This window comes from Carettochelys insculpta, chromosome 29 (genome assembly GCF_033958435.1).
Source record: "Carettochelys insculpta isolate YL-2023 chromosome 29, ASM3395843v1, whole genome shotgun sequence".
NCBI lineage: Eukaryota > Metazoa > Chordata > Testudines > Carettochelyidae > Carettochelys > Carettochelys insculpta.
The window spans coordinates 1,185,317-1,201,623 of NC_134165.1; the positions used below are offsets into that span (position 1 = coordinate 1,185,317).

The 16,307-nt window shown below is 64.1% G+C and overlaps 1 protein-coding gene across 3 annotated transcripts in view; it reads left to right on the plus strand.

The window, feature by feature from the left end:
• PDE4A (phosphodiesterase 4A) overlaps positions 1-16,307 on the plus strand; it is an 80,066-nt gene that overhangs the window by 31,368 nt on the left and 32,391 nt on the right. The window contains exon 1 of one of the 3 annotated variants that reach the window (XM_074980364.1): positions 14,681-15,117. The exons of the other annotated variants lie outside the window; for them this stretch is intronic. Within the exon in view, the coding sequence (XP_074836465.1) occupies positions 14,876-15,117 (242 nt within the window). The 5' untranslated portion in view covers positions 14,681-14,875. Of the gene's footprint in view, positions 1-14,680; positions 15,118-16,307 lie in introns of those variants that run through there. 3 annotated transcript variants of the gene reach the window in all.

A 16,307-nucleotide genomic window follows, 5' to 3' on the forward strand; every position in this document is an offset into this window, starting at 1 on the left:
CCTCTCCCCAGGATGGGTGGTACTGGCGGCTTCTGGGCCCTGTGCTGACCAGTCTGTTCTGCGCTGTGTCCCTGTCACCCCCTAACCCGCCTGTTCCCCCCGCGGAGCGAGAGCCGCGTCTGGCTGTGGGGTGGGGCAGGGCCTGGGGGGACCCCCCCCCCGCACTCGCTTGTGACAATCCCCTGCCTTCATTTTTACCAGTGCAAAAGATTGAAAGGGAGCCTCTGCTTTCACTGGTGGTGTGAGCCGTGCAGGGCAGGGGATTTCCCTTGTTCCCTGGATCCTTTGCCACAGGTGTGTTAGGAACCGGCAAGGGCCACTTCCTGGCCCGTTACTTAGAGGTTGAGGCGTGCCCTGGAGCTTGAAGGTTTGTATTACTGGCTCCCGTTTCTTTTCCCTTCTCCTTGGTGCCTTCTGCCGCGCCATGTGGGGCTGTCTAGGGACACCGGGAGAGGGGACAGTACAGTTACCCATCTTGGAAGAAAAAAGGGAGTTTCCAGGAACGGTGGGTGTGGAATAAAGTCTAGGCCTCTTGCTGTGCAAAGGGCCAGGAGACCTCCCGAGGCAGAGCTGGCAGCGAGTGCCGGGTGTCTTCTAGGTAGCATCCTGCAGAAAGGCTGGAACGGGGCTGAGGGGTCTGGTCGGGGCTAGCATGTTGTGGGGGTTGTTGCATGAGGCAGCCGTTTGCTCAGTCGCTGGGTGGCTCCAGGCGTGACCCTGGCGTGGGAGAACGTCTGGACGCAATCTGACCCTGTCTAGGTGGTCAGAGGAAGGTGTCAGACCCCCCCAGAGCTCACGCAGGGTGATCTGCTCCTAGGCAGGTCTCCTTCGGACTCCTGGGTACTTGATGCGTGTGTGGGGGGGGGGTTCAGCCCTGGCTCGGGGACCCCATGTGCACCTGGGTGGGTCTGGCTGGCGGCTGGGCGGAACCAGCCAGTGATTACCAGGAGGCTGGGAACACAGCTCAGCCCTGGGCAGAGCCTCGAGCCAGGCGCGGGCGACAGAAGAGCCAGGTTCCCGCGGGCGCAGGCCGGGCGCTGCTTTTGGGTGGGTTTTGGCACTGTTGCAGTGGGAGCGTCCTGCTTTTCATTTCCAATCTGCTGCTTTTTAGGGCTCCGGATAAATAGATACAAAAGCAAACAAACAAACAGGGATGCAGCCAGCTGCTCCGCCTGCTCTGCAGGAGACGCCTGGCTCTGACGTGGCTCCCACATGGAGGGGGCCGTGGATCTCAAAGCACCGCACAGACTCCCAGCCCCCTTGCACCGACCACAGGAGATCAGTCGCCTCCCAGGGCAGGGAGAGAACTTGGGGGTCCTGGCTCCCAGCCCGGCTGCAGCCCATTGGTTGGGCTCTTTGTCTGCCGCCCCGGGCAAGCTCTCTGGTTTCTGGCTGCGCCGACACTGGCAATGTGGCTGGGGCAATGGGGCAAGAGGGATCTGGCAAGGGGTCCAGCCCTGGCAAGGGAAACATTCTGGGCAGCGGCTGTGCCAGACCCTCCAGCCCTGCATGGCAGCTGCCAGGGGTGTTGGCCAGGGACCCTGGTGCTGTCCTGGCCTCCCCGGCAGGGCTGGGCACCAGCTGGCACAGGCAGTAACCCATGTGCCCTGTCCCCACACCTGGGCTGGAGTCGTCCGGGGCTACCACGAGGCACATCCTAGGCAGAGGGGAAGGGGTGCTGGCGCGTGGGGGGGCGCTCTGTGTCCATGCCCCGCTGGGGAAACCTGTCACGTCTCCCAGGCCGCCTGGGAGGGATGACAGAGGATGGGCCTGGCAAGCTCGGTGCCGATTTCCAGCTGTCAGAGCCCATTGTGCGCTGGGACTTGTCCGTGCCTCAGAATCCAGACAGTCTTTTCCCAGTCCCCGGCCGCTGGGGATGGAGCTGGCCAGCAGCTTTAATCACTCCAGGCAGCAGAGCAGCCTTCGTGCGCAGCTGGGCCAGGGCCACACGTCACCTGCCAGCTGGTGCTGGGCTGCCGGACCCTCGCCTGGGAGAGCAGCATGACTGGGGTCTGGATAATTGGGAGCACCCCCTACCCCCCACGCTCGAACCACTACCCCACCCCCCATCCTAGGGGTCCTGCTGGCTCCCTCCTCCCGTTTCCCTCCCAGGGCTGCAGTGCAGACAAGGGGCCTTTAATGCACATTAAGCCAGTGGAGCGAAGGCAGGTTCCAGGCCTTCCAGGTCACCTTCCCCAGCTCACCAGGCTGGCTGGCAGGGGACACAGGGAAGTGGAGGCACCCAGAAGGGTGGGGGCTTGCCCGAGGTCACCCAGCAGGGCTGCTGCAGAGCCAGGAGCCCAAGTCCTAGTCCAGTGCCCCAGCCCAGCTTGTGTACACGCTGCTCTCCTGGCCGGTGTTACCCAGCACCCACGGGTGTGAGTGGAGGTGCTGGGTGCTGGAGCACGGAGCCTACTGATCGGTCCAGATGGGACTGGGTGCAGCCGGGCAGGGGGAGGGTCGCCAGTGCAGCCGGGCAGGGGCAGGGTCGCCAGTGCTGCCGGGCAGGGGCAGGGTCACCGGTGCAGCCGGGCAGGGGCAGGGTCACCGGTGCTGCTGGGCAGGGGGAGGGTCACCGGTGGAGCTGGGCAGGGGCAGGGTCACCGGTGCTGCCGGGCAGGGGGAGGGTCGCCAGTGCAGCCGGGCAGGGGCAGGGTCACCGGTGCTGCCGGGCAGGGGGAGGGTCGCCAGTGCAGCCGGGCAGGGGCAGGGTCACCGGTGCTGCCGGGCAGGGGGAGGGTCGCCAGTGCAGCCGGGCAGGGGCAGGGTCACCGGTGCAGCCGGGCAGGGGGAGGGTCGCCAGTGCAGCCGGGCAGGGGCAGGGTCACCGGTGCTGCCGGGCAGGGGGAGGGTCGCCAGTGCAGCCGGGCAGGGGCAGGGTCACCGGTGCTGCCGGGCAGGGGGAGGGTCGCCAGTGCTGCCGGGCAGGGGGAGGGTCACCGGTGCAGCCGGGCAGGGGGAGGGTCACCGGTGGAGCTGGGCAGGGGGAGGGTCACTGGTGCTGCCGGGCAGGGGCTGCGCCTCCAAAGGCAGGAAATCAAAACCTCCCCGAGGTGTTTTGCTTCTAAATTTAAAGGCTGGTGAGTCACTCGCCGGCTTCCTCTGACGCAGCCTCCATGGCCCCCCTGGACCTGCCCCTCCTGCCAGGCTGCTGGTGCAGGAATCTCATCTCCTCCCTGTTTGCTACTCCAGAGACATGGTCAGGCCACGACCCTGGGCCCAGCGAGCAGGATGCTGCCCAGCCCCTGGCTGAGATCACCCCTCCCCCATCACGCGCTAGGTGCTGTCCAGCCCCCGGCTGACAACACACACACCCCCAGGACGTGCTAGGTGCTGCCCAGCCCCCAGGCTGAGATCACCCCTCCCCCATCGCGCGCTAGGTGCTGCCCAGCCCCCAGGCTGAGATCACCCCTCCCCCATCGCGCGCTAGGTGCTGCCCAGCCCCCAGGCTGAGATCACCCCTCCCCCATCGCGCGCTAGGTGCTGCCCAGCCCCCAGGCTGAGATCACCCCTCCCCCATCGCACGCTAGGTGCTGCCCAGCCCCCAGGCTGAGATCACCCCTCCCCCATCGCGCTAGGTGCTGCCCAGCCCCCGGCTGACAGCACACACACCCCCAGGACGTGCTAGGTGCTGCCCAGCCCCCAGGCTGAGATCACCCCTCCCCCATTGCGCGCTAGGTGCTGCCCAGCCCCCGGCTGACAACACATGCACCCCCAGGACGTGCTAGGTGCTGCCCAGCCCCCAGGCTGAGATCACCCCTCCCCCATCGCGCGCTAGGTGCTGCCCAGCCCCCCGGCTGACAGCACACACACCCCCATCGTGCGCTAGGTGCTGCACAGACCCAGCTGAGATCAGGGCCCTGGCAGGCCAGGCTCTGTATGCTATTTCTTTGGTGTATTCTGGTCATGCCCAGGCCCCCGCTGTGTCAGGTGCTGCACAGCCCTGCCCCAAAGAGCCGCGGCATCACTTGCTGAGAGGCAGCACTTGTCTGCTGCACAGACCACTTCTCTTCCCTGGGGGCCTGAGAGTGGGTGGTAGCAGCCCCAGCAGACCCCCAGTGCGGCAGGGCTGACATCTGCAGCCCCCTGCTCCCAGCACACAGCACAGGAGCTCACTGGGCTCTGGCTGGTCCCTGCCAGAGCCGAACGTGAGTTAGAGCAGCCCCAAGGCTGCTCTGCCTCTGGGGCCACCCCAGAACCCTGGCACCCCCAGGGCGTGCAGGGCCCAGGGGGGCCCAGCATTGCTCAAGGGCGGAGGAAGGGCCTCCCAGACCTTTTGGGCTGACACAAGCTGAGGATGGCCTGGCTGAACTGCTCAAAGGTGCTTTGGACCCTATGAGCTGCGCTCTGAATCACGGAATCCCAGGGCTGGAGGGGACCTCAGGAGGTCATCTAGTCCAGCCCCCTGCCCAAAGCAGCATCAGCCCCCGCTAAGTCATCCGAGCCAGCACCTTGTCCAGCCGGGACCTAAAAACCTCAATGGATGCAGAATGCAGAGGGCAGGGAGCTCATGCTGAACAGGTGCAGCCCTTGGCAGAGGCCATGTTGCCCAGTGGGTAGTGCGTCACTTTGGGACTCTGCAGCCTGGGTTTTGTTCCCAGATCTGCCTGTGACCATGAGCAAGTCCCGTCCTCCCCCGTGCCTCAGTTTCCCCTGCCTGCCCAGATTTCAAGCTATGTGATGTGTTTGTTGTGCTGTGCTGAGCTTGGGACAGCCAGGATGGGGCCTTTGGCCCACTACCATAATTAATACCACCAGCCGTTCTGCAAGGCTGGCTCTAACGAGGCGGTATTTGCATAGCCAGGCAGCAAGGCACTGGGAGCACGTCGGTGCTGGTGTTGTTAGAGAGCGGCTGTTTTCAGGGGTGAGGGTTTAACAGCAAACCCCTGAAGAGCATCTGGGCTGGTGGGCTATGACCATCCCTCCTGTCACAAGCTGAGGTTGTTATGGGCTGTGCAATCAACCTGCCACTGGGGGGTACAGGGAGGAGACGTGAACAGCTGGCAGGTCTGCAGAGTGAAACCTGCCCTGGCAGCTGGGCCTGGGTGTGCTGGGGTTGTTGTGGGAATACAGTGAAGCAGAACTGGCCTTACCCTGGCCCCGGGGAGCCAGCCCTGGGAAGGGGAGGAGCGGGGCAGGTGTGCCAGCTGCACAGCCTCCCCAAGGGTCCCCCCCGCTCCTCCCCACCGTGCAAAGAACAGGAGGTGCTGGGCCAGTGCAAGCTGAACTCTCCACTGGCTGCGATGGCTGGAGGTGGGGCAGTGCCCCTGCCCTGCCCGCAGGGAGTGGAGAATGGCCACGCAGCTGAGGGGCAGAGGCCAGAGCAGAGAGGCAGCTGGTGTGGTTCAGAGGCAGGAGGAGCGGCCAGCAGGGTGCCTGGCAGAGAGGTGCGGCAGCAGTGCTGAGCAGGCGGCTGCAGCCACAAGTACGGTGCCTCTGTAACCTGCTGGGCGGCAGGTGCACTTAGCAGGTGCGTCTCTGAGCACTGGGTCTGCACCGACCATGGACAGCAGCTGTGAGGGGGCAGAGAAGGGCCGGGTGCAGTCGAGGGACTTTGGGTGCTGGACCGAGGAAGAGGAGAGGAAGAAGCCACTACCCAGCCTGCGAGGGGGGTGGGCGACTTTCACTCCGGGTCGTGGTGTTCTCCCGAATTCAGCCTGTTACTTCTCTTCTCGGCGCGCAGACGCTGGGCTGGCGAGGGCCGGTTCTCAGCCTCTCCGAGGCGCCTGGCGGCTCAGCTTCCTGGGCTTCTGGATGGCAGCTCGGGCCCGTTCTGTGCTGGTTGGTTGCTGATGAACCAGGGCCATTGAAGCTGCCCGGCTGCTGCTGCCTGCCCTGGCAGAAGGGAGACCTGCAGTTCCCAGGAAGGGAAACTTCCCAGCCCCAGTGCAGCCAACCTGCTGCTTACACAGCTGGGCCCCTGGCCTGAAGCCAACACCTGTCGTGCTCGGAGCGCCCTGCTGGCCGACGGGGCCCTGAGCGGAGTCGGTCTGTGCAGCTGTGATGGAGTGGGGATACCTGTGTGTGTGGGGGGGGCTCACAGAGGGTGGGGGGCTCCTGCTGAGGGTAACCCTGACGACCAGGTAACACCTTTGTACTGCAGACAAAGGAGGAGGTGGAGCCTGAGGGGTTTGAATTGGAACTGGGAGTTGGAAGCAGTTAGTCTGGGCTGGGGGAGAGCGAGACAAAGGAGGGGGCAAGGCCCCAGCTCTGGGGGCCCCTCGGGGCCTCCTCTCCCCAACATGGATGGACTGGCTGTCTCTGCCTGCTGCACTGACTCCTCTGTACGATGCTGTGTCCTGTCGGCTAATAAACCTGCTGTTTTCCTGCTGAGTGAGAGACTCTCCTGCCTGCGGACAGGGTGCAGAGCTTGGGGGACCCCAGAACCCCATCACACTGGTGTCAGGAGTGGGATGTTCTGCACCCCGAGGATGGAGCATCCAGCAGTAAGCGACCGGGGCCCCGGAAGAAGTGGGGCCTGCGAGACCCAGGTGTGCTGAAGGGCAGTGAGGTGCAGTTCCCCAAGGTGGAGGGGCCTGTGGCCAAACCCAAGCAACTGCGGTCGTGGTCCTCGAGAGGGGGTGTCACACCCGAGGAGGGGTTACTCCTGGGAATCTGTTGGAGTCGGTCCCAGAAGGTGGAGGGGCCGAGAGCCCAACCCCCAGGAACAAGTGACCCCTGAGGAGGCTGACGCTGAATGAGTCCTTCCCAAGACAGTGTGCTCATGGTCCCTGAGAGCGGGTGTCACACTGAAGAAGGGGTTCCGCTGGTAGTCTGTTGGAGTCGGTCCCAGAGGGCGGAGGAGCTTACGGCCTAACCCCGGGCAGCTTGTAACCCGCAAGGAGCCTGGCACACTGAAGGGATTCTTCCAGGAAGCGTGGGGTGCAGAGGGCATCAGCCTGAGAGCCTGCAACCATGCTGAGCAACTCTGCTGTGAAGTGGCAGCACCTGGAAACTGAATCGAGGTTAAAGAAGCGGGACAAGGCAGCGTGGATGTGCAGTGGCAGAGCTGAGGGCTGGGGAGAATCCTGCAGAGGTGAGCCCGGATCGGGGCAGGGAACCCTGGACTGCATGGAGCTCTGAACCGAGTGGCCTGCCACAGCTCAAGGAGGGAAGGAGCGATTCCAACCCATCATCTACTAGTGGCCAAGACAGACCTGCGAAGAGTTTTCCAGGCCTGGGCCGAGGAAGGTGCCTGTGTGTCTGTGCAGGAAAGCAGCTGGTCCACTGGGAATGGCAAGTTGTCTGTAAGAGAAGCTGCTTCACCTTCTGTGTGTGTGTGGAGACCAGCCGGGGGGCTGGGACAAAGGAGAGAGTGTCTCCCATTGTCTGTCTGTGTTGAACAGCAGCAGCAGCCTGGGGAGAGAGCAGAGCCTGCATTTGGAAAAGGTGCCAATGAGGAAACTAGCCCATTGTCTGAGGAAGATTCCCCAGCCTGGGGTGGCTGGAGAAGGATCCACCAGAAAAGAGCATTCCAGGTGTGTCTCTGAATCCAGCCATGGGGGCTGGAGCAGAGGGAATGGCTCCGGGATGGGGCAGTGGTGTCCCTGCTAAGGACGCTGGTCCTTGGTGCAAGAAAAGTGCTTCTGCTTCTGGGGAAGTGAATCCTTTGCCTGAGCCTGTGGGGGCTCGAGATGGAGCCAAGATCCCAGAGCTGGATCTGAGGGCAGCTGAAGCCCAGATGGGAAGTGGGCCTGCCTCTGTGTCTCTCAGGGGGGATAATGCTTTAACTTGGTCTAATCCAGTTAGTATCATCAGGGAATCCCAGAGACCAGACGATTCTGGTACTTGTTCTTTGCCTGATGCTGAGGTGTTACTGGGAGGGGGTGAGAGGACTCTGTCCTACCAGAGTCATCCTCTCGCCAGGACACAAGAACAGACGGGCAATGGAGTTACGCTGACTAATGAAGATAAAGGAGCTGGTAGCAGAAGGGAGGAAAGGGACCCTAACCTTCTGTCCAGTGGTACTGGCTGTCTGCCTGGAGGGGGATTTCGTGGGAATCTGCCTAACAGGCCAGAAGTGATCCTGGGTGTAGGTGAAACCCAGGAGCTGGTTGTGGCTCAAGGGAGCAGTGCCCCCGTGGAGGCAGACAGGGGTGAGTTATTGTTTGGGGAAGCTCTTAAGGAAGAGAATTTCCCTGAAACTTTTCCTGACCCGTCTGTGGGGACTGCAGAAAATGGGAGTGAGGTGGAGGAGAGTGAACAGGAAAGGTGCTTGTCTGTAAGCACCAGAGCAATCCTTTGCCTGGGGAGAAGTTTGTTTCTGCTCCTGATGGCCAGGACCTGCCTGAGTGTGAAACCACTGGCTGTGCTCTGGAAGGGTCCAAAGCAGGCAGGGTAAAAGTTTCTCAGGAATTGGAAGTTGGTGCAAGTAAAGTAAAAACTATCAGGAAATGTGAGCAGCCCTGTGAGAACCAAGTAAAACGGCTGCACAGTCAATCTCTGTAGGATGCAGGAGAGGGCCAGCAATTCCCCATCTCCAGATGCTAGAAACACTTATATTCTCACACTGAACTCCAATTCTGATTCCATGGGGAGGCAGTAGTTGGAGGTGGAAGGACAAAGGAGCTTTGGGCCTGGTGGGCCAATAAGGGATAAACAGGGATTCCTCCATGTGGATTCTGCATCTGGGACTCACAAAACAACTTTTAAAAACCAGTTTGGTTTGCAAATTTCCAGGCTGGCTGGGAGCAGGAAGTCTCCCTGAGATCATCAATGGCCCAGCTCTTGTTAGAAGGGATGGCACAGCCAGAGAGGTCAAATTTCCACCCCAGGGGGCAAGGGAGAAGATTAGAACTTGATGATGCTAAGAAAGGCCTCAGCCATTTATCCCCAAAATACCAGATTCTCAAGGATGTTGCACAAAGGTTGTGGTCTACCAAAGAGCAACGTAAATGTGCAGTTGCAATGGGTTTGTTCTGTTACTCACGCTAACTGCTGTAACCAAGGGGTGCTGCTACCAAAAGCTGTAGAATTGTACCATGCACTGAATGTTTGAAAAGAGCCATGTGACATGATGACATTGATGTAGAAGCATGAATTGTATGTTGAAGGAGTCTGTAACTCTGAAATGTCACCATTGTTCCCTGTAACTAGTCTTGCAACCTCTCACATGAGGAGGAACATTCCAAACCTATTGTGTGGCATGGAAGGGGAAACTGAGGCACACAACCATTTTGGTGGTCTGGCTAAATGCCAAGGGTGGAAGCATTTGTACCTTCTTTTACTGGACTGTAACTGAATTCCGGACATTGGCCGGAGCAGCTGTATGGGCTGGGGGTCAGACAGGGCAGGGCCCAGACCAGAAAAGAACTATTTGATCTGTTGGTGCTGCAGCATCTGTATGGGCTCTGCCTGCCCGACTTGAGAACGTGGCTGATGGACCAGAGACAGAAGCAGGGAGACCGACCAACCTGAGGGAACTAAAGGGACTTGTCCAGCTGCATCACATGAAAAGGGCCAATACCAACCTCTTGAGTTGGAGCCTCTCCCAGCAGGATTATGACATGGAGGTGGTGCACATCAAGGGGAGCACTGAGGGTGCAGCCGATGCCCAATCACGAGGGGAGGGCCCCGAACTTCCCCAGGTCACTGGCTGAGTGACCCCACTCAGTTCGGTCTGGAAGGGGGGAGAGATGTGATGGAGTGGGGGATACCTGTGTGTGTGTGAGTGGCTCACAGAGGGTGTGGGGCTCCTGCTGAGGGTAACCCTGATGACCAGGTAACACCTTTGTACTGCAGACAAAGGAGGAGGTGGAGCCTGAGGGGTTTGAATTGGAATTGGGAGTTGGAAGCAGTTAGTCTGGGCTGAGGGAGAGAGAGACAAAGGAGGGGGCAAAGCCCCAGCTCTGGGGGCCCCTCGGGGCTTCCTCTCCCCAACATGGATTGGACTGGCTGTCTCTGCCGGCTGCACTGACTCCTCTGTACGATGCTGTGTCCTGTCGGCTAATAAACCTGCTGTTTTCCTGCTGAGTGAGAGACTCTCCTGCCTGCGGACAGGGTGCAGAGCTTGGGGGACCCCAGAACCCCATCACAGCAGCCCCCGGCCCGACGGGACCCTGAGCGGAGTCGGTCTGTGCAGCCCTCGGCCCGACGGGGCCCTGAGCGGAGTCGGTCTGTGCAGCCCCCGGCCCGACGGGGCCCTGAGCGGAGTCGGTCTGTGCAGCCCCCGGCCCGACAGGGACTGAGCGGAGTCGGTCTGTGCAGCCCCCGGCCCGACGGGGCCCTGAGCGGAGTCGGTCTGTGCAGCCCCCGGCCCGACAGGGACTGAGCGGAGTCGGTCTGTGCAGCCCTCGGCCCGACGGGGCCCTGAGCGGAGTCGGTCTGTGCAGCCCCCGGCCCGACGGGGCCCTGAGCGGAGTCGGTCTGTGCAGCCCCCGGCCCGACGGGGCCCTGAGCGGAGTCGGTCTGTGGAGCCCCCAGCCCGACGGGGCCCTGAGCGGAGTCGGTCTGTGCAGCCCCCAGCCCGACGGGGCCCTGAGCGGAGTCGGTCTGTGCAGCCCCCGGCCCAACAGGGACTGAGCGGAGTCGGTCTGTGCAGCCCCCGGCCCGACAGGGACTGAGCGGAGTCGGTCTGTGCAGCCCCCGGCCCGACAGGGACTGAGCGGAGTCGGTCTGTGCAGCCCCCGGCCCGACGGGGCCCTGAGCGTAGTCGGTCTGTGCAGCCCCCGGCCCGACGGGGCCCTGAGCGGAGTCGGTCTGTGCAGCCCCCAGCCTGACAGGGACTGAGCGGAGTCGGTCTGTGCAGCCCCCGGCCCGACAGGGACTGAGCGGAGTCGGTCTGTGCAGCCCCCGGCCTGACGGGGCCCTGAGCGGAGTCGGTCTGTGCAGCCCCCGGCCCGACGGGGCCCTGAGCGGAGTCGGTCTGTGCAGCCCCTGGCCCGACGGGGCCCTGAGCGGAGTCGGTCTGTGCAGCCCCCGGCCCGACAGGGACTGAGCGGAGTCGGTCTGTGCAGCCCCCGGCCCGACAGGGCCCTGAGCGGAGTCGGTCTGTGCAGCCCCCGGCCCGACGGGGCCCTGAGCGGAGTCGGTCTGTGCAGCCCCCGGCCCGACAGGGACTGAGCGGAGTCGGTCTGTGCAGCCCCCGGCCCGACAGGGCCCTGAGCGGAGTCGGTCTGTGCAGCCCCCGGCCCGACGGGGCCCTGAGCGGAGTCGGTCTGTGCAGCCCCCGGCCCGACAGGGACTGAGCGGAGTCGGTCTGTGCAGCCCCCGGCCCGATGGGGCCCTGAGCGGAGTTGGTCTGTGCAGCCCCCAGCCTGACAGGGACTGAGCGGAGTCGGTCTGTGGAGCCCCCGGCCCGACGGGGCCCTGAGTGGAGTCGGTCTGTGCAGCCCCCGGCCCGACAGGGACTGAGCTGAGCTGAGCTTTGACAGGTTCGTTCCTGGCCTTTTGCTTGGGGGTTTGGCTGGCCGTATCCCTGCCACAGCCCTGTGTGGGTGGATGCTGGAACACATCTTCACACGCAGTGGAGGGCAGCATGGAGGTTGGGGTGCAGGGACTGCGGGGGCAGCTCATGGGATGTGCGTGGACCCTTTCCACATCACAAAGCCTGCCCCACAAACCAGGCAGAGGCAGGTACCTGGCACTCAGCTCCTCTGCCCAGTGCCAGGGCCCTTTGTCACCAGGCCTGGAGGGGCCTGGGTGTCACGGAGCTGGGGGGTCCCCAGGCCCTGCCCCCTCGCAGCCAGACGTGGCTCTCGCTCCCCGGGGGGAACAGACGGGTTAGGGGGCGACAGGGACACAGCGCAGAACAGACTGGTCGGCACAGGGCCCAGAAGCCGCCAGTACCACCCATCCTGGGGAGAGGGGCCCAGAGGGGTCCCCGAGCCGGGCCCTGGCCCCTTCCCTCCTCTCCGGCCAGACCAGACTGCCCCACCCCAGCGCCCGGTTCCCATTCAACCAGCCAGGCCCCTCCCCTGTTCCCCGGGGAAGGAAGGGGGGGGTCACCTGTGGCCTCACGTTACCCCTATGCACAGATGCTGCGCAATGAAATGGAAAGCAGCGACCTACAGGGATCAGGAAAGACGTGCAGCCCAACCAGGGGTACGGGATCCCCCCCACCACTCGTCACAGCCCCACAGCCAGTTCCCAGCCTCTGGACAATTAGCCCCTCTTCCTGCTCTGTCCGGCTGGGCCTGCTGGTCGTCAGCCTCTCCCCCTCCCTCTCGACTTTTCCGTGCCCCACAGAAGAGCCCCCCACACGTATTGCCGCGCAGCCAGGGAAGCTCAAATGCTGGAATCCCCCACTCAGAGCCAATGACCCCTGTCTGGGGCTCCCACGGGCCTGCAGCAACAGCTCCCCAGGGCACGTGCCCCGCTCCCCTCAGCCCCAGGCCCTGCTGTCTCTGTGGGGGCTGGTCTGGGACGCACTGGGGCCCAACTCCCCCCCGAACGCCCTGGGGGTGGAGGGCAGCAGCGTCGCTGATAGCCCAGGGGTTGGCTCCATCCCGCTGTTCAGGCTGGTGGGGAATCTCCCAGCTCTGGCTGCCAGGCATGGCAGGGACCCCCTGGGCTCCTGGCTCCCAGCCTCCCTCCCACACGGCTCCCCAGGAGCACAGGGGCTCCTACCCGCGGGGGTCGTGCGTAACCCCCGGGATGGCGCTCAGCCCGTGCCTCTGGGTGCTGCCCTGCAGCTGGTACTGGCCTTGGCGGCTGTCTGGCCATCGGCGCCGCATCGGGCAGTGGCCAGCAGGTGGCGGCAGTGGCTCAGGGAAACACTCGTGGGTTTTTTTCCCCCTTTCTTCCACGGGGGAGACTCAGCGCTGGACAGCAGCAGGGCCGGGGTCCCCTCGAGAGCACCCACTGCCTCAGTCGGGCCAGCCCTGAGGCAAGGAGCTGGGACGTCTGAGCCAGCCCCCATCCGGAGACAGAAATGGAACCCAGGCGTCCTGGCTCCCAGCCCTTTGCTCGACCCACTGCTCCCCACTCCCCTCCCAGCACTCGGGGGAGAACCCAGGCGTCCTGGCTCCCAGCCCTTTGCTCGACCCACTGCTCCCCACTCCCCTCCCAGCACTCGGGGGAGAACCCAGGAGTCCTGGCTCCCAGCCCTTCGCTCGACCCACTGGCCTCCCTGCCCTCCCAGCACTCGGGGGAGAACCAGGAGTCCTGCACCCACTCCCACATGGTTGTAACAGCCCAAGAAATCTGCTCCAGGTCCCTTCTGGGTTTGCTCTGCGGGCACCTGCTTGTTCCCAGCTGGTGGTGAGTCCAGTGCCTGGCTGAGGCCCCCTGGCGCTGCTCCATGCAGAGCCCAAGGCTGCATGCCAGCGCCCTGCCTCCTGCTGCCCCTGCCTCCAGCTCCTGCCCCAGCCGGGTTGTGCCTGGTCAAACAGCTGCTGCCCAGCTCCTGGGGTGAGGTCAGTGGGCAGGGGGGAAGCTGGGGCAAAGAATCACTTGTCCCAGTGGGAGTCAGGTAGGCTAATCGCCCAGGGGAGAAGCCCCCAACACCTACCCATAAACCCTGGGCCATGGGACTCTTGCGCGTATTATGGTAGCACCTTCCCAGTAGAGAGAATTACTAACTAGGTGTATTATGGTAGTGTTGTGAGTCTTAGCCAGGGCCTGCTGGCCACTGTACAATAGTTATTAGGTGTATTACGGTAGCACCCGGGAGCCCCAGTCAAGGCCCAGCCCCTGCTGTGCTAGGCGCTGCACATTGTTTATTAGGTGTATTATGATAGTACCCAGGAGCCCCACTCATAGCCCAAGCCTCATGGTGCTAGGCACTCTATGCTGTTTATTAGGCATATTATGGTAGCACTCAGGCATCCCCGTCATGGCCCAGGCCCCATTGTGCTAGGTGCTGTACATTGCTTATCAGATATATCACAGTAGCACCTGGGAGAGAACCCCAGTCAAGGCACAGGCCCCATTGTGCTAGGAACTGGCCATTGTTTATTAGGTGTATTAGAGTAGTGCTCAGGCAATCCAGTCAAGTCCTGGGCCCCATTGTGCTAGGCGCTGTACTTTGTTCATTAGGTGTATTACAGTAATGCCTGGGAGCCCCCCATCAAGTCCCAGACCCCATTGTGCTCGGTGCTGTACATTGTGTGAGGGGTATTAAGGTGGCGCCTGGGGGGCTGCAGAGGGGCTTTGCAGAGCTGGGCTGCTGGCTAGGGTGTTCCTGCCTGTGCCCGAAGCAGGCGAGGGTCTGGGTCGTCCCACAGATCGCCCTGCTCTGTTCCTTGCCTCTGGCAGCGGCAGCCGCCGAGCAGGACCCCGGTGGTGCCCCAGCGCCGGAGGATTGTGTGTGCCGGAGGGGAGGGCCGGGCCGGGCCGGGGCGCTGGTGCCCACAGCGGGGACTGGGGAGGGCTGGAGCCGCCCCCAGGGCCGGAGCTGCTGGCTGGAAGCGCGCCGGGGAGATGGGGCAGGGCTGGGGCTTGGCCTGTGCAGCCCCAGGGAGGCCGGGGGGTGGGGCCCAATGGTCTGGCCAGACAGGACCCGGGACAGGCGGAGCGGGGGGCGGGACCGGCCCGGGTCAGCCTGCGGCGGTGGGACCAGGAGCCGGGGACGCCGGCGCGGGCGGTGCGCTACGGGACCCCCCCGGGGAAACTGAGGCACGGAGCGGCCAAGCGCGGGCCCGGCCGCCGGGGCGCCTGGCCCTGGCCCTGGCCCTGCCCCTTACCCACAATCCCGGCTGCTTGCGCTGCGGGCTGGAGGGAGGGAGGAACCGACGGGAGCCGCCTGCCCTCCGGCCGCCGCCGCGCTCCCGCGGGAGGGAGGGACACGGACCCGCCCCGCCGCCGCCGCCGCCGCCGAGTTGCTGGACTTGGGCAGGAGTTCGCGGTCCGGCGCGGCAGGGGCTGGCACCGGCCCCTGGCTCTGGGGTCCCCTGCGCCCGGCCCGGAGCCCCTGGGCCGCCCTGGCACCAGCCCCATGGCGCAGCAGAGGCAGAGGAGAAACCTGCCCCGGATCCCCGAGCTGGAGCTGCTGAGCCGGCAGGACGACGAGGCGTTTCTGCCCAGCTGCCCCAGCGCCCCCCCGGGCCGGGCCAAGCCGGGCTTGGCCGCCAGGCCCCCCCACTCGCCCGTCTTCTTCCCCAGCACCTCCCCCACCTTTCTGCGCAGGCTGCGGGTGAACAGGAGCATTCAGGAGCATCACCGCAAATTCAAAGGCGGGTAAGGAGCGGGCACCTGCCTGCCAGCCCGGGGCCCTGTGCCCCAGCCCAGCCTCCTGTGCCCCCTGCCCCCAGCCTGGGCAGGGCCCCGGCACAGGGCAGCACTTCCAGCGAGAGCCGGGCCCTGCCCCTGCCAAGGCTGGACCCCTGTAGGGCGCGACTGCACTCCAGCGCCCCCCTCCTGCCCCAGAGCAGCTGGGGGTCTCCCAGGAGCTGCCGTGGCCTCCCCAGGGCCTAGTGGTTAGCTGGGAGCCAGGACTCCTGGGTTCTCACCCTGGCTCCCTGCTCTAACCAGTAGACTCAATACACCTCCCAGAACTGGGGAAGAACCCAGGAGTCCTGGCTCCCAGGCTCCTCACCCCCAGCTCTAACCACCATCCTCCATTCGTCTCCCGTGAGATACTGCCCTAGTGTGGGCCCTGCATTGCCCCATGTCTGACACTGCTCCCCCCCGGTGCAGACTGTCCAGACTGGGACAGCTCTGATCCGCGGTTCACAGGGGCTGCCCTTTGCCAGCAGCCTGTGCTGGTGGGAGCTCCTGGAAGGGCCAGGTGGCAGCCACGTGAGGGGGCCATGGGGGCAGAACCTGGCCGAGGGGCAGCCCAGGGTCATGGCTGGTGGGAACCTGGGCACAAGCATTCTGCGCCCTCCTCAGCCACAGCTTGCTCCGTGCCTCAGTTTCCCCTCCGGCTGCGGGACGCTACACTCCATGCACAGCCTCAATGTCCTTCCTGCTCCGTCACAGCCCCTCTGGCTCCAGGGCCAACAGTGCTCAGCAGTGCAGCTGCTGCAGCCAGGCCTGCGGGAGGGACGTGACTTGGGGCCTTTCGAGTGCGTCTCACGCCATAAAAGGTCTGCGAAGGAGACAGCGCTGGGCCACATGTAAACAGAGGGGGTGGGTGCCTCATGAGAGGGCTGGCCCCCTTCCACCAGGCCAGCATCAGGCTAAGCACCCCGGGCCAGCCGGGTGAGCGCAGTGGGGGTTCCGACTGTGGCCTCGCGTTCCGGGTTCTGGCCCTGACCTTGAGCAAGGCCCCTCCCCACTCTGCACCACGGTTCCCCTGGTTTTGACTCTTCGGAGCAGCAGGTGTCTCTGGGGCAGTGCGCCGCCTGGCCTTGGGGCGCCCTGGTCTCAGGTGGGTGGGATCTGCACAGCACCTGGCATGGCAGGGCCATTGGTGCCCCAAGGGG